Below are 22,385 nucleotides of genomic sequence, written 5' to 3' on the forward strand. Positions count from 1 at the left end.
TTCTAGGAATTTGGAAAGAAAACTTGAATGTTTTCACAGTGAATCTATTGCCTCAGCTTTGTGTGTCAAATTCTAATGAATCCCTGCAGAGGTGTCTGAAAGATATGTAAAATGTTGAGATGACACATTGGCTGTTTAATATACAGTTGAAAGTTCTGGAAAGGAGACAGTTTTTATTTTATTCATTCATTAGTGAAATTTTCTAAATACGGAAATTATTTAGAGCACACAAAAAAGAGAAAAATAAAATTAAAAAGTAAAGAATGGTGAAGATAGAACCTAGAAAGTAATAGTATTTAAGAGGAAAAAAATCATAAAAAGTCCTTAAAAAAGTCTGAGAATGAGTGGTCAGAAAGGACAAAGAAAGTATATCTTAGAATCAAGTAGGCAGAGAGGTATATCAAACAACGAGAAAAGTAGTGTACATGCCAAATGCAGTCGACAGTTCCAGTTACAAATGACCAAAAATGATCCACTGTCTTAGCCGAAAATAAATAAATGAATGAATGAATGAATGAATGAATGAATAAATAAATAAATAAATAAATAAATAAATAAATAAATAAATAAATAAAATAAGTAAAATTGCCAGTGACCTTAGAAAGATCTTGGCTTGCTGACAAAGAAATCTGTTTTAAGGTGAATAGTAAAATATGGATAGGTGAAGGGATGATGATATTGCTGTTGAGTGTTTGTCAGTTGGTAATTGTTTGATTAAAGAATAAACATTTGAAGATATAAAAAATGAGATCTAGAGGAATAAATCCTCTAAGATATAGAAAGACTTTTATATAGTGGAATGAAGACTTTGATATGGATCAGTCAGTAAGATAGCAGTTTAGATAAAGTACAAAATACAGTTTAAGTTAGTTGACACCCTTCAAAAAGGGTGATATTCTAGAGAATGTAAGTAATCTCAGTAAATTCCAGAAACTGGGAGTACTCATGCAAGAGTGAAATATTTAGAATAGTAGATGGTCATGTGGTTTGGCCAGTTTCAATATTAAAAATAAATAATAACTAGGAAAAATCTCATCGTGTGAAAAAGAAGTAAAGAGTAAAACAGAAAGGAAGTAAAAGTTTCAGAGAAACAAGTCATATTGAGGTTAGCATATTTGTACAGTCATTGTTTTAGATGTAATTTTCAATGTAAAGCTAGGGCTTAGAATGAAGAAAACATCTGAAAACCTGATACAAATGTCCTCGAAAACAAACAAACAAACAAAAAAACATAGAGAAAAGCTGGGTAGATAAGTAGAAAAAAAGAAAAGAAAAGATAAATGAGAGGTAATATATTAGAAGGACATTATACTTAGAGTAGGTAAAGTTTTCATGTAAAAAAAGATGACAAATTCTAGAAGTACGCTAGATAATTGATGTACTGAGGAATTATACAAAATATTATATAGAGAACTCCTACAACTCAACACCAAAAACAAACAAACGATTAAATAAAAAACAGGCAGAGAACCGGAACACACATTTCTCTCCAAAGACATACAAAGAGCCAACAGATAATATGAAAAGATTTTCTACCTCACTTGCAATCAGTGAAATGCAAATCAAAACTCTGATGCTATACCACCTCACAACTATTATAATGGCTACTATCAACAACATGAGCAATAACAAATGCTGGAGAGGTTGTGGGGAAAACCAAACCCTCATTCGCTACTGTGAGAATGTAAACTGGGACAGCCACTGTGAAAAACAGTATGGAGGATCCTCAGGAAATTAAGAATAGAGTTACCATATAACCCAGCAACCCCTTTTCCGAATATCTACACCCTACCCCCAAATTAAAAACATTTATTTGCAAAGATATACACACCTCTATGTTTATTGCAGCACTAATCATGTTGGCCAATACATGCAAACTACCAAAGCATTTTCAATGTATGATTGGCTAAAGAAGATGTATATATACACACACAGTGGAATACCACTCAGCCATAGGAAAAGATGTAATACTGCCATTTGCGACAACATGGATGGTACTGAAAAAACCATGCTTAGCAAAATAAGTTAGACAGAAAAAGTTAAGAACCATATTATTGTACTCATATGTGGGATATAAAACTGAAAGCAACACAGGAACAAATAAAAAAACAAACAAACAAAAACTAATAAACAACAGCATTGTGGAGGAAAAGGAGAGTTGGGGGGTAATAAAGGGTAAAGGGAGTCAAATATATGGTGACAGAAGAAGATTTGATTTTGGATGATGGGCACACAATGTAATATACAGATGATGTATCATAAAATTATACACTTGAACCTGTATAATCTTATTAATTGATGTCATTCTGATACATTAATTAAAATATATATTTAGATTTCACTTAATAAACATTTAGTGAACCTCAAAATGATACTGTAGATGTCTATATAAAATGTTCTTTCTAGATTAAATCTGCTTTTAACTGTTTTATATTATTTGGGTACAGCTTAGAAATGATCAACATAGGCTTTTAACTCAAAGGGCACTGTATAAAGGAATTAAAATATTATATTGTTAAACATTGTTGGGAGCTTCTAAAAATATTTTGTCTACACTGAAGAAAGTTAGCCAGTAGTGATTGCCTAATTCAAATAGAAGAATTTAAAAATTTTCTGAAAACAGACTTTAGATCATCTCTTTCTTAGCACTATAATATAAAAAGTAAATATGACAATGCCTACATGTAATCATGCGCACACATATTTAAGGTCTGTATGTTAAAACTGACATACTACGTATGCAATACTACATAATACTACTATATTTTTTTAGATAATGCTGTAACTGACAGCTTTGTCAGTGTGAATTTATTTTGTGAATATTTTACTGTAACTCAATTCAGGAGAGAATTAATGCTCACTAAAATAAATGGTGGAAAAATAAGAGTGCTATACAGTGTGGTATTTTATAACTATTTAAAAATGAAATATATAGATATTATAGAAATATTTAGATTATAATATTTGCAAAACATCATGTCCCTAAAAATGTTTAGAATTCAAATTTATGGAACTCTAAAAAATGAACTAAAGAAATGTCAAGAAGTTACCTGATCAAAATTATCAGCAAAATAATGGAGAAATCATAATACAAAATAAATGACCAAGGAAATATTTTTTAATATAGAATAAGTTTATAACGTGTAGATATTGTTAAAAAAAAAACAAGTAATGTAAGTATATCTAAAAGAGAGAAAATAGCTATATAAATGTATTAATAATAATATGATTAGAATTTAAAATTACAAAAATAAAAATGATAACTAAAATGGTGAGAATCCTGTACTCAATTTCTTATATCTGAACAAATTCCAGATATTAAAAAATATTTATGTAAAACATAATACTATAACTTACAAATGTGAGATAAACAAAAATCAACATTTTTAAAGATTAGATGATACAATATTAAATAGGCCACACAGAACAGATAATATAAAATAAATATTGATTAATTTAGATCTATAAAATTTAATTTCCCAGCAAAACTGGGAAAATGTGTCTGACCTGTACACTAATTTATAAAGACTTTATATAGATATAAATGAAGACATTTAAATGGACAAAGATGTGGGTAAAGACAATGAACAGGCAATTTCCAGAAAAACATATATAAATCACAAGTATATGAAAAAAATTAATTCACTAGTGATCCAATAAATGGAATCTAATATGTGAAATCTTTTTTCCTTTCATCGATTATAAAAATTAAGTTATTAATATCCAGTTTTGTTGAAGAAAAGAAAAAAGAGACATTCTGATTTTGTCAATTAGGAAAGACAATTTGGCTATATATGTTAGGATTCTAAATGAGCTTATTCTTTATAACAGCTTTTATTCTATCATTCTTACAAATGCAATTAAAAAGTTCACAAACATATTATTCTGGTGTATATCACAATGCATCATTTATGATAAATGCTCAAAAAGTATTTTTTAACATTCACTAAATATTGTTGAATAAATAAGCATATATTGCTTTACTATAGAAGCCATTAAACCTTGTATCCAGAGAAAGTGTATGCCATACTCAAGCAAAAGTTAATAAATCACCACTAATATTGATCAAGTAGATCAATACATATTTACATAAAAATAGATCAAGAAAAAGCTATTAGAGAACATTATTTAAAATATGTGAAATTGTGTACATAGAAACAGAGGTATCTCTAGACATTAGTAAAAATGTTAATAGTAGGTGGATAATGTTTAGTCATTGTCAGTTTTTGCTTTTTAGAAATATATTTCGAGCCCTGGTCAGGTAGCTCAATTGGTTAGAGTATTGTCCCAATAAGCCAAGGTTGTGGGTTCGATCCCTAGTCAAGGGACGCACAAGAAGCAGCCAATGAATGCATAAATAAGTGGAACAACAAATCAATGTCTCTCTCTCCCTTTCCATCTCTTTAAAGTTAATAAATAAAAATGTAAAAGAAAAGAAATTTATCTTGTATTTATTTTATTATAGTAAAAACGTGAAGCTAGCCCTGGCCTATTTGTCTCAGCAGTTAGGGCATCGGCCCACAGTCCAAGAGATACCCGTGGACCAGAGAGTCCCTGGTTTGGTCCCTGCTAAGGGCACATACCTCAGTTGCAGTTTGTCCCTGGTTCCGGTTGGGGTCCTGTGAGTGGCAGCCACTCCACGTGTCTCTCTCACATCGATGTTTCTCTCTCTCTCTCTCTTCCTCTCTCTCTCCCTCCCGCTCTATCTGAAGATGAATGCAAAAGTGTCCTTGGGTGAAGATTAAAAACAAAAAAAAAAAATTTTTAAAGTGAAGCTATTATCTTTCAAAAATAATGCCATTTATTAAGTTCAATGCTGTGCCAAAAATTATATAGAAGTCAAATAAAAAAATCATTTATGAAAATAAAACATTGCCACACTACTCTTTTGGAATTACAGAAAATTCTGTGACACAATTAAGCACATCTGGATTTAACAATGAGATTATTTGTATTTTCAAGTAATTTATGATAGGATTTAAGTAACTATTTGAATATAAACTGCTTTATAACATGTAAAAAATGAAAGATATTTTTTACCAACTATGTAGATGAGAAAATGCATAAAACAAATAACCTACTTTATGGGATTTTCTTACAATAATGAAGTCATTAATAAAGCATTTTAAAAGCTCATGTGCTTGCTTTTAGATTGTTTACTTAGAATTACACTGTGATGCATTTTGTGTCTTTCCAACAATTTCCTTAAGGAAGAAAAATCTCAGGGAAGAGAGAAGACTGATGCTGCCTCCAGCTACATCTTCATAAGCTCTCTTGCTTTTTCATATTACTCACCATACATTATGTCCATAACCCTGTTAATGAATAAAATTTAATCCGAAACAGTAGCTGCCAAAATGCAGGAAAAAGGAAAAGAAATTGGATGTTCATTAAAGTTTGAGAGATGATCTTTGTACTAGTGGTTTTAGTGCTCGGTGCTTCTTGGGTTTATGTTATTAAGAGCATTCCTTTTTAGAATATGATAACCAGTCTTCCTCACTGTCTAGACATCTATCTCCCTTGGAAATGGAAATGTCCTCAGTCGCATACTCACATATACATTGGAAATCAATCATTTGCTTCAGATAGACTATCTTCTAATATTTGATGCATCTATAATGTGCACACTTGTTCAAGTTCAAATGTTGCTAACCCAACCATTTGGATGCTTGGGGATTATAAAACAAAATTATTTTATAGCATCAGGCTGGGGGGACATTGCAATATCATAAAAGATTATCAAAATAACCCTGACATTGCAGAGCAATGCACAGGTTTAGATGCTGTGCCATGAGGGACAAAACAACTTACAGACAGGATCACACCTCATGCACTTTAGGAATTGCTATTAGTTATGACGGTTTTATTACATGAACCTTGACTGGCAAAACAGCCAACCTTTCCTAACAGTTTGCTCTCCTAAGATCCTTCAAACAATCATATATCACATAGGTAAATAAAACCCTCAACACTTCTGTGAGCATCCGCTTACATTAAGTATATAGCAATGCAAATTTGACCAGTATTCAAAAGTAGTCACAGTGAGAGGAGCTGCATTTTCAAAATAGGGACACTAATATGTGCCAGTGGTTTATATTGTGATTTAGATTAAAGACACAAAGAAAACACTGGCTTAAGTATGAAATTTAAGAGAGATAATTATGGCAAAGGACTTTTAGTCAGTTAAGAAGACTTAGAGACAACAACATTTTATTGTTCCATATACATCTTTAGCTAAATTTTAAAAAAGAAAACATTGAGATACAAGAAGAAACTGTTTTGAGCAATGTATTATTATACTTTGTGATTTATAGTACATGTTACATAGCATAATGGGATAGATTTGACCTGACCTTTCTTCTCAAAATATTATTTCAGTGTATTTGCAGCTCTTAATATCATGTTGGTTGATGATACATTCTTTAGTTTTTAAAATTTTTTTATCTCAACTTGCCACATTAAGAACAAATAAACCTTTTTTGTTGTTGGAAATTTTTTGATTAGGAAAATCATCTTTCTCTAGCATTACTTTCTGTTTTTTTTTTTTTTTTTTATTTTTGCTTGTTTTAACATTTACCATTTTTCTCCATTAAAATATAAAGTTCTTGAATATTTTGAAATATTATTTAAAAAAACAAAGTTGGAAATATTTTGTCAATTACTTTTAACATGAAGAGGGGGTCTGTGGCCATATAGTATAACATTGATTTAATGTAAAAGAAGTTTCATAATTCTTAAGTAATGTATTCAACAGTAATCAATTCTAGAATGTCATTCAATGTGTATATGTGTGTTTCTGCATGCTAGAAATTTTTGATGGCTATATTATGAATACTAATTTTCTCAGTAGTATAATAGAATACCTGATCATTTGATTTGATCAATGAGTACTTGCTGAATTAAATTAATTAATTATTCTTTGATATTATTCTTTGTTTTAAAGACAAAATTGAAAATTTAAACAATTATGTTGAAAGATACTAATGTGGAAACTTATTAAACATTTTCTGTGAAATAAAATTTTGTAAATTAACAAATATTGAGCTTCAAAATGATAATGGTCTCTAAAACTCTAGAAAAAATAACAATACGTGGCACAAAAATGGTTAAATATCAGATAAGTATGCTAAATGAATGAGATATTTTTAAAATCCTGTTGAAATTTAAATGGGTGAAATGTAATTCATGACAGTTTACTCTGTTCCTAAAATATTTTGGCTGAAGGTTTTCAAGGATACAAGTAACTGATGGAACTCTTTTGTTATTGTCAACTGGGGGTCAGGGCACATAATCCAGTTTCTTTGTGTTCAGTTGGCAGATTTGTCAGAGGGGTTTTTCAATAACCAGAACATCAACACTTACAGGTTTTATTAAATTACCTTGTTCTTAAAATCCACATGTAATATAAAAAAAATATGATATTGCTATTTATTAGTTACGGTCTTATTTAGACCTCAGTGATTAAATTAATTGTAGGTAAATAGCCTTTAATTACCATAGTTTTCACAAAATGTACCCTTGAGCATTACCGAAGTATAAATAACCTGCCAAATTACTACATTTATCTGTAAATTATTGACAAAGCTCTAATTCCTTTTGCCAAAGAAATGATTCGAGAATGTTAGCTACTTCTTGAGTTAGCAACAAAAGGCTTTTTTCGAAGAAAAGCATTCTGCCACTTCTTTCCCTGGTTGCATTTATCATTTTTTGAACTTCTTTTGTTGAGAGATCAGGAAATTCTACAGCCTGGTACAGGAGCCTCCTTTTAGATTGCCTACAGAATACTCATTATTCTATACTCTATATGATAAATCCTTCTAGTCTGTTATCTTTGTTTTGAGTTACTCTCCTTGAACCTTTCAAAGTTTAGCATTGTTTATATTCCCCTGGCTTTTTGGCAAAGATTTATATGCATTTCAACTGTCACAATGAATTTTATATACCTTCATGTGGCTAAAACTACCATCAGTCAGCTAATTTCATTGTTTTTTCTTTTGCTTTCTTCCCAAGGCTTTTTCTGGGAACTGCAGAGACAAGTACTACAATAGATTATAAACACTGAAACTTTTATGGTGTTGTTAACTAATAGATAACATACAAGTCACAGGCAAAATTATTTTGCTTTTCTTTCAGGAACTTTTATGACACAGTTAATGCACAAATTACACTTTAGGTGATTGTCATTCATATTTTACTTAAGTTCATATACTATTAATTCTTAGATTAGTCTCACAAAAGAAATTTCCTTAGCACTTTCTAGCCATATTTGCATTATTTTATTTTAATTTTTTTCAGTTCTCACCCAAGGACATGTTCATTGATTTGAGAGAAAAAGAGAGAGAGTGAGAGAGAAGAGAGAGAGAGAGAAACATCTATCGGTTGCCTGTCATACTCACCCCAACCAGAACTGAACTTGCAACCTAGGTATGTGTCCTGACCAGGAACTGAACCCATGACCTTTTGGTGTACCAGACAACTCTCCAACCAACTGAACCACACTGGCCAGGGACAAATTGCATTCCTCTCTTTTATTCATATTATCTGTTATTTTCAATTTTATGTTTGGTACCATATGACATCTGACAGAATTTCAGTCACTGTAACACATTGTGAGCTATGTTTAGACTGATGCACTATTATTCATTGCATAATTTAAAATTTAACTTTCTAGTTTGTTTCCTATTTGAAAAAGGGGATTAGTGATAGCCTTTTCCAATCTAAATAAACAGATATTGTTTGAATTTCTGCCTGAAGAAATTAATGTAAAATATGGCTCAGTACATTAGAGGCAATGGAGGTTAGTGGTAGGAATACAGGGTACAGTCATATTCCCTGAGTTTAAATTCCAGCTCAGCCAACGATTAACTATGTGAACTTGGGTAAATATATAAGAATTTAAATATTTTTGAATATGATAAAGCATAACAAAATAACTTTTAACTTTCAGGCAGAATTTTTTCCCTGAAATTCATTTGTTATTTCGGCATTTTGATTATTTAAATCTATAAAATAAAACATATTATTACAGATTTAAATTAGTAATTCCATCATTGGCCATGGCTCTTTGTAAGCTCTATTTTTTCCCCAAAATATTAACAATTATTATTCTACTACAGTCATATTGTATCCCAAGAGAGAATAAATTGAATACATAAAATGAGTTTTAAATTTAGTAAGATGATATAGGGTAATGCTACTCAGCTAGAATATGAAATTGTATATACCCAGAGATTTTTTTTAAAGGTCTCTTGAGATCTTAGAAATTATTCAGACTATTTCATTCAGCGTCACCTGGACTCATATAAATCCCTATTTTCAGCTTGGTTTTGCCAAGGTTTAATTCCTCTGTGCAGCCTTGGTGAGAAGATGGAGTGAAGAGAGGGTGCCATGCAGAGACGGGAGCGTGGAGATTGCTGAGCCTCCGAGGGAGGCTTCCAGGCTCCTGCAAGGACCACCATCCCTGTGAGCACTGAGCGGGTGGAGGTAAGGAAAGGCTGCTGGAGAATTCGCAGCTGAGGGCATTTCACCAGTTTTTGGTGCATTAAATGAGATGAGGAAAAATAGGTGAAAGTAATATATTCATGGGTGTGTTTGTGTGTCTGTGTATATAAAATTTCTAGTTTAATCGGTGTCTCCTTCTGTGAAAACCATAGCTCTTCCCCTTCTTCCGTAGCAGCCAACACTGCAACTGCATTTTCCTTTCCTCTCTCTTTCCTCGCCCACTGAGTGCTGGTGTTAGCAGGATAATCTGCAAAATGGCTCATAACAGAGCAGAACTGAAAAATATAAACCTTGGAAGAACATACGAGAGTCATTTTATGACAAGAAAAACCACAGTAAAAAAAAGTTCCAAAATAAAACTAAGGAAAATGTAAAGCTGATAGAAGTCAGAGAAATAGTAGGCAGACAGGAAATCAAGATCAGAGAGAACACCTAGAGGCTAGAGAATAAAGACATGTGAGAGCATTCTTCCCTCTGGAAACCAGTCTTCTGATAAGTTATTTTTTTTTTGTACAAGGTTAACAATTCTTATCATAACTCCAGGGCCTGAAAATAAACAGCAGCAGAAATGTAAAAAAAATAATAATTTGGCATAAGAAAGAAAAGTCTATAAAAACCTAATAATTATACTTGTATTATATATATATATTATTTTATTATATATATTATTTATATTATTATTTAATATATTATTTTTAAATATATTTATAAATTTGAATAAAGTATGCAGTGTTACATGGTCTTAAAATATGCTTTAGAGATAAGATATTAAGGCAATCAGCACATAACTTTTTTTTAATCCTTGTACATATAGTCATTTATTGTTAGTGTCAACACTGTGGTTTCCTTTCATGATTTGACAAATATATTAGACATATGGGTTTGAGATATTTTGCTGTAATTTGATATAAGCAAAAAATGGTTTTGTGCCTATATTTTGTATAATCTGAAGACCAATACATTTTTAAAATATAGTATAAATGCAAAATTTTCTAAATATTATTTTTTTGTAAGTGATAGGTATACTTTCAAAATAAAGATACTTTTGAAAAAGTAAATAAAGTGCCCTGGTCGGTTTGGCTCAGTGGTCAGAGTGTTGGCCCGTGGACCATAAAGTCCCTGGTTCGGTTTCCACTAAGGGCACGTACCTTGGTTGCAGTTCGTCCCCTGCCCCAGTTGGGATTGTGTGGGTGACAACCACTCGATGTGTCTCTCTCACATTGTTGATTCTCTCTCTCTCTCTTTCTTCCTCTCTCCCTTCTGCTCTATCTGAAGATAAATGCAAAAGTGTCCTTGGGTGAGGATAAGAAAAAAATAAAAGTAAATAAAATTACAATTTACAGAAAGCTGTTAAAGATTTGAACTGTGCTTAGAAAAGTAAAATAACACTTGTCAATAAATCCCTAAGCATTGATATAATCAACTATTAAAACTAACCCTAATATTGTCATATCCAATTTTCCATTTCTGAAACTGGTCATTTTGAGGATTTTATAAAAACTACTTAACTTTACTTGCCTAATAACTAGAAATGGGCTCCGGACCACGTAAATATAAAACTTCTGGCTCTACAATATTAAGACTCCATGTAACTTCTCTATTTCTATATGTAGTCACAAACTATCAAAAAATACTCATAGAATTACATGTCAAGGTGACTTCACACTCTATCTATTAGCCTTTGATAAATTTCATTTCCAGACAAATATAGAAATGATGCATTTCTCATATTGTCATATCAATTTAAATGAAAACATTTTCTTGCGCCTTTCTACTTTGTAATTTTCAAATATCTTTTCACATTTTACTACAATCCAAATTTTCTGAAACTATTTTATTAGAAAAAAATGATTTTAGTATTTCCAAAGAAGCAAATACTAAATTACTACTTAAAAAGAATTATATTTTATGTAAAGAAATGAATAAATCAAATCAGTTGCATTTAGAATGTAAATAAACTGGAAATACTTGTGGAAATAATAATGCTAACATGGTTCACATAGATTGTGATAAGATACAAATTTGGAATTTGAAAACTTTTTCAATAATTTGTAAAATGTTGGCATAATACACACAGAATTTGATTACTAAAACCATAGAACTAATCCATGGCAGATCTTCTGTTTTGATCTGTTTTGTCTTGTTCTTTTCTTTTTACTGTAATCCCTGTCTGGTTCTCTTCTACACATTCAAATCTTATATGTCCTTGTGGCAAAACACCAGGACTCAACCTTTTTAAGAATTTAAGCATATTTCAAGTAATTCTGTTCCAAACTGTTCATGCTTTCTATTCTTATTAAAAATTGTGAATCATTTTCTCCCCAATGTTTATAAGTTTTAGATACATTAACTATTTTTTAAATATGTTTTAATGATTTTTTAGACAGAGAGGAAAGGAGAGAGAGATAGAAACATCAATGTCAGAGAGAAATATCGATCAGCTGCCCCTCACAGGCCCCCCACTGGGGATCGAACCTACAACCCAGTCCTGTGCCCTGACCAGTAATTGAGCCGGGACCTCTCAGTCCTTGGGATGATGCTCAAGCCACTGAGCCACACTAGTGGGCTACTTTGGCTATTTTATTTATCATGAGGCTATTTTTGAAGGCTAACAAGGATGTCTTCTACCTTAATTTAGTAATTATGCCTAACATAATGTCACATATATAGAAAGTATTCAGTAAATACCTATTTTTTTTCCTGAAAGAAATAATAAAAATAATAAAAACAATTCTGCCTATTTTACTCTAAGGTATTATTAAACAGTTCAATGTTATAAATTGTGAGCTTTAGAAATATTTTCAGAAAGAAACATTGCTCAACTAAATCCAAAGGACTGAAAATGCAGTATATGCATTCAATGGAACGTTATACAGCTTTAAAAAGGAAGGGATTTCTGACACATGCTACAACATGGCTGAACCTTGAAGACACTGAGGTAAGTGATATAAGCCAGCCCCCCGCCCCCCAAAAAAACCCACAAAAAAACCCACAACAAAACAAAACAAAACAAAAACATACTGTATGATTTTACTTATATGACGTATCTAAAGTAATCAAATTCATAGAAACAGAAAGAAATGGAGAGTTGTTCAGTGGATACAGAGCTTCAGATCTACAAGATGAAAAAGTTCTGCAAATATTTCATAACAATGTAAATATAGTTAATACTACTAAACCAGAACCCTAAAATGGTATGTGTGTTTTTTCTTACAAGAATAAAAATGCATTGAAAAAAAAAGAAAGAAAAGAAATTCTCCCTAGCAATAAGAATGAACTCTGATGTTAACTATGGACTTTGGGTAGTAATGATGTGTCAATGTAGATTATTGGGTTGCAAAAAATGTACCCCTCTGATATAGAACACTAATGGTGGAGGAGGCTTTACATGTATAAATGGGAACTCTATGTATTTTCTGTCAATTTTGTTACTGGTCTATAAAATTGCTCTAAAAAAAAGCTTACTTAAAAATGTTTCTTAGCAATTATAGTGCTTTAGTATGTTATGAGTAAACTTTTTTAAATATTGTAAAAATAAAAAGCTCTTTTAAACCTTGTAATTTATACAAGCTTTATATAAATATTTCCAAGTAAATAATAATGAGATCTCTTAATATTTAGCTATTAATAAAATTATATAATATAATTTAAATGCATTATATAAAGTATTTCTATGTGGAAGCAATTTGACAACTATAAATACACAGAGTTAAAAATTTGCTTGATATTTTGCTTAAATATAAATAAATACTTTGTATTGATTAATTTTTTTTTAATATAGGAAGTGTCCTGTTAGGATAAAAATTGTTTAAATAGTAACTAGAAAACAGTTTTGTGAAAAACCAAAAGAATAATGAGAATTAAAGCATCAGTTAGAGAGAAAGATACAAGAAAGTCATGGTCAAGAGGCAGTTAGCACAATATTATTTCTGAGTTCCACGCTAAAAAAATATGGTTTTCACACACTCTTTCCATCATGATATTGAACTTATTCTGACAGATAATTCTGAACTAATTTGATAAAAATAAGACTGTAATATAAATTCTAAAGTATATATGAAACTTACTTGTTTTGTGAAATTTTTGTTTAACATCATGAATAGTAGATGTTTGCGTCACCTGCAAAGGAAAAGAAAATAGAGAGAATTATAAGGAAAAAGTGTTTATCTGTTTGCTGTATATTTATTTAATAGAAAAACGTGATTTAATATGTTTGAAGTGTAAAGTTATCACAAAATAGCCAGTTTTCTTTAGCGTTTAATCATTTTCATTTTAACAACTTGAAACATTGCACCTATATACATTTTTTCAAAATTTTAATTTAAATATAACAACAATGTTGTTATTATATGAGTTCATTCTAATCTATATTTCTAAAATAAAGTTTTAAATTTTCTCTGGTCATAATATTCAATTTCTGGTTTTCAAATAAGTGAGATTATCTATTAAAAGATCAGTAAGTGCATAAGACAAATAGAAGATAAAGAGTGTATACAGGGTGGGGTAAAAGTAAGTTTACAGTTGTTCATATGGAAAATAATACAACAATTAATAATAATTTAAGAATAAACTGTGTTTTTCATACTCACAATTGTAAGCCTACTTTTTCCCTGCCCTATATATAGCAGAGAAGTCTGACAATATGAAAATAATTTATATGGACAAAAAGGGAAATGTTTTCTTTAGAATATCATGAGAAAAATGCCCTATCTAGGCCCCATAGTTAGTTGAGTTGTTAAAATTCCATGTAAAATTACTATTGGTTCACTAACATCCAGGTTAGATATTTATTTGGATTCTTTCTATGCGTAGAAATTTGACCAATTATTTGGTCCTAATTTACTAAAATAAACCCTTACTAATGATGAAATAAATTCAATTAAAAAGTGTTTCTTGCCCTGGCCAGTTTGGCTCAGCGGTTAGAGCGTCGGCCTGCGGTCCGGAGAGACCCGGGTTTGGTTCCCACTAAGGGCACATACTTCGGTTGCAGTTTGTCCCCGGCCCTGGTTGGTCATGCGGGTGGCAGCCACTCGATGTGTCCCTTTCACATGTGTTTCTCTCTCTCTCTCTCTTCCTCTCTCTCCCTCCCACTCTATCTGTACAAAAAAATGGAAAAATATCCTCGGGTGAGGATAAAAAAAAAAAAGTGTTTCTTCATGTAATTGGAAAATTCATGAGGATAAATGTTCTATCCAAACACTTCGAACCATTACAATACCTTTTGACTTTCTGACTATTCATATCAAATTTAAATATTCAAATTCCCTTCCATCTCTGATCCCTTTCCTTGGCTTATGAAAACCTCAACTGTCCTTCAAAGTCAGCATCAAAAGACATTTTCATGATCATGCAAGAAAAATATTTTTCTTTCTCTAAACATATATAGCATATTGAATACATTACTTATTTTTTGCTACACTTAGATCTGCTTATGGTTATTTTGGGAGGGTGAAATGAAAAAAAAAGTGCACAAAGGGATAATAATAATAGCCAGACAGTTCTTATTAACATTATTATATTTGATAGCTTATTATATATTAAAATTATAACAATGAAAACATTTCTTTTACCATATTTTACTCACTGCCTAATACAACTATAACCGACAGTGTGCTATACTGTTCAAATTTTTTTTCTGATTTCTTCTATGTATATGGTTTACTAAATAACAAAGTTCTAAGATTTAAGAACTGAAGGATGACATTAATTCTTATTTATGTTATGTTGTAAATAACAAAAGGACCCTAAAGAATTCTCTGACTATATAATTTTCAAATATTTTGTAGTATTAATCTTCTCTGGGAGATGCTATTGAATATTGGTTTAGAGAAGGTTATATATTTGTGTAGCTATAGTATGTTTATATTATAATTTTGATTATTCAGTTTTAATATATTAATTATATTTGTAAAACCTGCTTGTTTTAACCCTTTTTATGTTTTATTTTACTGTTAATCACAAAGAACTCTTACGTGTTGCTTCTTCTAATAGGAATGTTTAAATCCACATACAATTCTCAAGTGTTACAAATATTTGTACATTAGTCATTTTAAGGAACATATAATTTGGAAAAACAAATAATATTACTGATCAATAACTCCTCAATTAAGTTTTGCTCTGTGTTGTTTAATCACTTTATGAAGCCACATACCTGTTGTTTGAACATTGGCTGTTTAAAGAATCTATAAAGTCCTTAAGGATAATGACCTAGTGTTACCATAGTTTGTCTTTCAAAATGAAGAACACCATAGCCCATAGACACAGACAGCAGTGTGGTGTTGGCCAGAGGGAAGCAGGTGGACAAAGTTTGAGTAGAGGTGGACAAACAGGGGGAAATGGGGACATCCGTAAGAGTGTAAACAATAAAAATAAAGTTAAAAAATAATTTTAAAGTAACTTTTTAAAAAATGTATCTTTATTGTTGAAATGTTATAGATGTCCCCCCAATTTTCCCCCATTGACCCCTTCCACCCAGCTCCTGCCCCTAACCCAGGCCTTCACTGGACTGTTGTCTGTGTCCTCTGGTATGTGTACATGCATGTAAGTTTTTTGGTTAATCTCTTTCTGTCCACTCCCTTCCCCCTGAGATCCATCAGTCTGTTCCATGCTTCCATGTCCCTGGGTCTATTTTCATCAGTTTATTTTGTTCATTAGATTTCACGTATAAGTGAGATTATGTGATACTTGTCTTTCTGATGGGCTTATTTTGCTTAGCATAATATTCTCCATGTCCTTCCATGCTGTCTCAAAGGGTAAGGAATCTTTCTGATTTATAGCTGCATAGTATTCCATTGTGTACATGTACCACAGCTTTTTTATCCACTTATCTACTGATGGGCACTTGGGCTGTTTCCAGATCTTAACTATTGTGAACAGTGCCACTATGAACATAGGGGTATACATATTCTATCTGACTGGTGTTTCAGGATTCTTAGGATATAGTCCTAGAAGTGAGATTACAGGGTCAAATGGCAGTTCCATTTTTAATTTTTTGAGGAAACACCATACTGATTTCCATAGTGGCTGCACCAGTCTGCATTCCCACCAGCAGTGTACTAGAGTTGCCTTTTCTCCACACCCTCCCCAGCATTTGTTGTTTGTTGATTGTTGATGGCAGCCATTCTGGCCAGTGTAAGGCCATGCTTCATTATTGTTTTAATTTTCAGCTCTTTGATGATTAGTGACACTGAGCATTTTTTCATGTATCTCTTGGCCATCTGTATGTCCTCTTTGGAGAAGTGTCTATTCAGGTCCTTTGTCCATTTTTTAATTCGATTGTTTGTCTTCCTTTTGTTGAGTTGTATGAGTTTGTTATATATTCTGAAAATTAACCCCTTATTGGATGTATCATTGGCAAATAAGTTCTTCCATACAGTGGGATCCATTTTCATTTTGTTGATGGTTTATTTTGCTGTGCAGAAGCTTTTTAATTTTGATGTAGTCCTTTGTTTCTCTTGCTCTGGTTGATGTATCAGTGAAAATTCTGTTACATGAGATGTCTGAGATTTTGGTGCCTATGGTTTCTTCTAGGATTATTATGGTTTCATAACTTAAAATTAAGTCTTTTATCCATTTTGAGTTTATTCTTATGTATGGTGTAAGTTGGTGGTCTAGTTTCATTTTTTTCACGTTCCCGTTGAATTCTCCCAAAACCATTTATTGAAGACACTGTCTTTACTCTATTGTTTGCTCTCACCTCCTTTGTCAAATATTAAATGAGCTAATAACTTGCATCCATTTCTGGGTTCTCTGTTCTTTTGATTGATCTATATGCCTGCTCTTGTGCCAGTACCAGATTGTTTTGATTACAATGGTTTTATAGTATAATTTAATATCCGGTATTGTGATCCCTCCTACTTTGTTCGTCTTTCACAAGATTGCTGCAGCTCTTCAGGTTCTTTTTTGGTTTCATATATAAATTTGGAGTATTTGTTCTATATCTGTGAAATATACTGTTGGTATTTTAATAAGGATTACATTGAATCTGTAGATTGCTTTAGGTATTATGGACATTTTAATGATGTTGATTATTCCAATCCATAAACACAGTATATGCTTCACTTGTTTATATCATTCTTTATTTCTTTTTTTCAATATCCTGTGGTGTTCTGAGTAAAAGTTTTTTTATTTTCTTGGTTAAGTTTATTTCTATGTATTTTAATTTTTTTGTTTCAGTGGTAAATGGTATTTTTTTTTTTTTTTTTTTAGTTTCTTTTACTGCGAGTTCATTAATGGTGTATAAAAATGCCACCAATTTCTGGATGTTAATTTTGTATCCTGCTACTTTGTTGAACCCATTTATTAAATCTAGTAGTTTTGGGGAGAGTCTTTAGGGTTTTCTATGTACAATTTCATTTCATATGCAAATAATGACAGTTTCAATTCCTCCTTTCTAATTTGGATTGCCTAAAATAACTTTTATTGAAGTGAAAAATAAAGCTGAGAGTGCAAAGTCATATGAAAACAAATACAAGTTCCTAACTATCATATGAAATTTCTTTCCCAAGTAGACTTCTGTGAAGAAGCTATATACTTTTCTTAAAACTGGGATAATTTAAATTACAATCTTCTTATTGATGGATGCATTTGTCTCTGAATTTACCAACTTTCAATACTAAGATTATGCGCTCCTAAAAGAAACCAACATGTGAGAGTTGTTATTGCAAGCTTTCATCAAAGTTTTTAATTTCAATTATTTATTTTTAATTACATTTGACTTTCACATATTAGAAAAGTGCTGATTTTGAATAAATCTTTGAAAAGTGCCCTTTCTGGAGCAATTTTAGTCAAATATAGCAGAAAACTATAATAATTAACCATTAAATGTTTTAGACAACTAAGCTAATTAGCCACAAGACTGTGCTTGATCAACTCTTTCATGCCTTTAGTTGTATTTAGAGCACCAAGAGAGGAAAAGATGATAATTAACAGAGCATGTAAGACTTTAAGATTACCAAATTGATGATTCAGTGGCTTCATCAGGAAGTTTATTCATAATAACTTGTACTTTTTAGCCAGTTTTACAACCACTTAGAAAGGACAAACTATCATCACAATCATTATTCATTTTGTAATCACAATTGTGTAGCTGGGAGAAATAAGTGTTCCAACATTTGAAGTCCTGAAATTCTCATTAACGCTTTTATCATCAGAAATAATTAATCTTAAAATGTTAAGTAGACAAGTAAATTATGTTTCTTAGTTGAACCAAAAATTTACTTCCAAATTTCAACTGATTATAGCTAAGATTTAGGTTGCCATCATTCCTTTATCCAACATTTAGGTGATGGATTTTGAAAAAACTTTTCACAATCTAGATAAAGCTTGATTTTGCTCCTAAGAAAGTCTCTGCAGTATTTCACACACACCAGAATGAAATTTTGTACTATTGCTACTTTAAAACTTAGCCACTTTTTCAGGAACTCTTTGAAATGAACATGTCTCCAGAATACTGTTTATACTACTTAGAGGAATAAAAATTAATTGATAAGGAAAAACAACAACCACTTGAAATTTATTTGACAGAGAAATCGAAACGTGCAATACAAAAAGGGTCATAAACTTTGGGAAGAAAAGAAATGCGTCCACAAATGAAGACACAGAGAGAAATAATATACAAGATAAGTTGAATAGAAATAATTAGCTGTAAGGATATAAACACACACACACACACACACACACACACACACACACACTACCCAGTGCAGAGATTCTCACTAACTGGCAAAAGCTCTTTCCTTCTCGTTTTGGGACCACAGGGAAGAGAACTAAACTAGCCTAAAGAATCATATTTTAAGATAGATTAATTCAAGAAAGTAGAAAAAAATGCCTCAGAATTTGCATTAGAATGTTTTTACATTATAGTAGATGGTATATGTAGTTGCCCATATTTTACTCAGAATGCAAGGGAGTTTTCTGAGTAAACAAATATTATTACTTTATTGTTGGTAATCTTCTTATTATAACTAAAATATAAATAATCCATCTATATCATTTTTAATAAATTCAGACTATGTTTAGTATTTTATAGAGTATCAAGGATTTTCATTATGAATAAAATGGATACCACAGTATAAATGTATTTAAAAAAATCAGTGTTAATAGGGTTTAAATATTTTAAGTTTAACTGGATTTTGTTTATAATATAAGAAATTGGAAAATTATATCATATAAACTTTATTTATATACCAAAGTGAATTATTTAAAATTAGTTATTTGTTTTAGTCAAAATTATATATACATATAAACACATTTTAGAATTTTTTATCATAGTGAATGTTTCTTTATATATAACAATAATATATTTGACTATTGTCCTTTCAGTTCAAAAAGAAAATAACATTAGTACATCAATTAATTTCTTTAAAATATTCACCATATATTTTAAAACATATGTTTATCTGAATAATGTACATTTATATAAATAAATTTCCTCCCAATAAATTATGTGTAAATTTTATTTAGGAGTAAAGCCCAGACAATATTTGTATTGTAATAAATATACATATATGAAATTATAACATTTATTAAAAATTATAATTGATATTAGAGTTTGCATTGCTAACAAAATACAAAAAAGAAATGTTTTATAAATGAAACCAATTCAGATTTTGAGAACACAGAATTTTTCATGGTAATTCTCCTTGTGGAATGTTTTTAGAATATGTTTTACAACCTATATTAGAATACTTTATGACTGGATGAGATCATAAAGACCACAGAATTAAAAGCATTTTTTAATTTAAAAAAATTTTTATACAACTTGATTAGTTTTAATGAAAGCATCCATCTATGTAAAAGCATATTTTTAAGTATAAAATAAAGCCTACTGGAATTAACATTTATAATTACTTCTCAGATGACTTTTATTATACTTTTTTATTTTAAGTTTGAAAAAACAGAAAAGTAATTCTTGCACTCATAAAAGTTTACATGCAACATGGTATTACTTAAATAAATATGGAAGCCCAAGCCATATTTGAATGAAATGCATTCTGTGTAAACCCTGAAGGGCCATTTCAAATTAAATAGTATTACCTTTATGGCAACTATATTAATCATAAAAATATGTTAAAAACACTAGTAATCAAATGACAGTAATTTTCTTTTCCAAATAGTCATAATGAGATAAATAAATGGTCTTTGTTTTAAGCTACTAAGTTTTTGAGTAGTTTTCTTTCAAGCAGTAAAGAACTATTAAAAATATTAATCATTTAAGAGCAGCACTTTTTAACCTTTTTCATCACATGGCACACTTGAACAAATTACTACAATTCTGAAACACACCAATATAGATATAATTTTTGCCAATCTGACCAAAAAATAGGTATAATTTTGGTTTGTTCACATCCGATGGCTATTGTTGTGTTGGCTGTTGTCATGTGTTCACTTGAGCATCCAAGGGAAAAGAGGTCAGTGCCCTAATAAAATGAGCAGGTATTGCATGTTTTTTAAATTCTTGTGGCACACCAGTGTACCATGGCACACTGGTTGAAAATCTTTGATTTAGAGGGAAAAAGAAGAAGTAAAACATGTTATCATGCATCGTATAGTAACACTTAAGTCAGTGATGAACTGCACACAGGATGGTGGTCCCCAAGATTATAATGGAGCTGAAATAATGCTTGTCACCCAGTGATGTAATAGCCTTCCTAACAACATGTCAACAACACATTAGTCGTGCTGGTGCAAACAAACCTACCATGCTGTCAGTCATATAAGTGTAACACCTACAATTATGTACAGTACATAATACTTGATGACAATAAGTGACTATGTTACTGGCATGTGTATTTACTATACTATACTTTTTATCATTATGTTAGAGTGTACTGTTTCTATATATCAAAGGTTGGCTGTAAAACCATATGCCTTGTTATGCCAGCAGCAACCCCATATGCCTCATGTTTACCTAGTCTCTTGATTGCATCATTTTCTGTTGTGCTGAATATACTCTCATGTTACCATGTACAGTAACGTGCTGTACAGTCTGGTAGCCTAGGAGCAATAGCCTGGATCATATAATCTAGGTCTGTAGAAGGCTATACTGTCTAGGTCTGTGTAAGCACACTCTATGTTCACACAACGACAAAATCACCTAATCATGCGTTTGTGAGAAGGAACCCCTGTACTTAAGTGGCTCATGACGGTAGCCCAATTATTTCATTGTACAAATTACAAACAAATTCAGGACGGTGATTTTTATTTTTCAAAAATTATGTCAGGTTTGTAAATCACCTGAAAGTTTAACTCTGTTGTATAATTAATGTTTTTACTTTTTGTTCTACTGATAATATTTTTAAGAGATATGTTGGTTAATTTTAGCTTTAAAAATACACTAAAAATTAAAATTTTATGTACTTTAAAATACGTCATGCATTGAGTTTTATAATAACTATTTGTGACACAAATATTTACATTAGTATCAAGATACTTTCTTTATATTTGCTTTTGAAAAATGAACAATACAGTTAAACTGAATTTCAGCAAACACACACAAACTTACTATGCATAAAATATTAAAATTTGTAGTTTATTTCCCTGTTGATTCTAGGAAATACTCATTCAAAGATAGAGATTATTTTGGGAAATGAGATAATATGGGTTATGGGTAACCAGTTTACTCAAAAATTAGAATTTTTACCTACCTTTTTAAACATCAAATATTATTAATCTATCTAATTTGAATAGTCTTTCTAAAATATATTCCTCATCCAACAAAAGAATAATAATTTAAATGGTTCTGAAACTGAAGATCTGTAGAAAAATAGATATCTTGGCAAATATTTTTGTATTCCTCATCTCCACGTCTCTCAGAGGGATGTCAGTTGATGCTGGACTTAGCTCTCTGACTTACTATCGGAAATGGAATGTGGGCCGAGGCG

The 22,385-nt window shown here is 30.8% G+C and overlaps 1 protein-coding gene across 1 annotated transcript in view; it reads right to left on the reverse strand.

The window, feature by feature from the left end:
- Positions 1 to 22,385, reverse strand: part of TECRL (trans-2,3-enoyl-CoA reductase like) — a 90,841-nt gene that overhangs the window by 56,406 nt on the left and 12,050 nt on the right. Inside the window, exon 2 of the mRNA XM_036245848.1 lies at positions 13,569 to 13,620. Coding sequence (XP_036101741.1) covers positions 13,569 to 13,620 — 52 coding nt within the window. The remainder of the gene's footprint in view (positions 1 to 13,568; positions 13,621 to 22,385) is intronic.

The sequence above is a fragment of the Molossus molossus genome, unplaced genomic scaffold, assembly GCF_014108415.1.
Source record: "Molossus molossus isolate mMolMol1 unplaced genomic scaffold, mMolMol1.p scaffold_m16_p_1, whole genome shotgun sequence".
NCBI classification, from domain to species: Eukaryota; Metazoa; Chordata; class Mammalia; order Chiroptera; family Molossidae; genus Molossus; species Molossus molossus.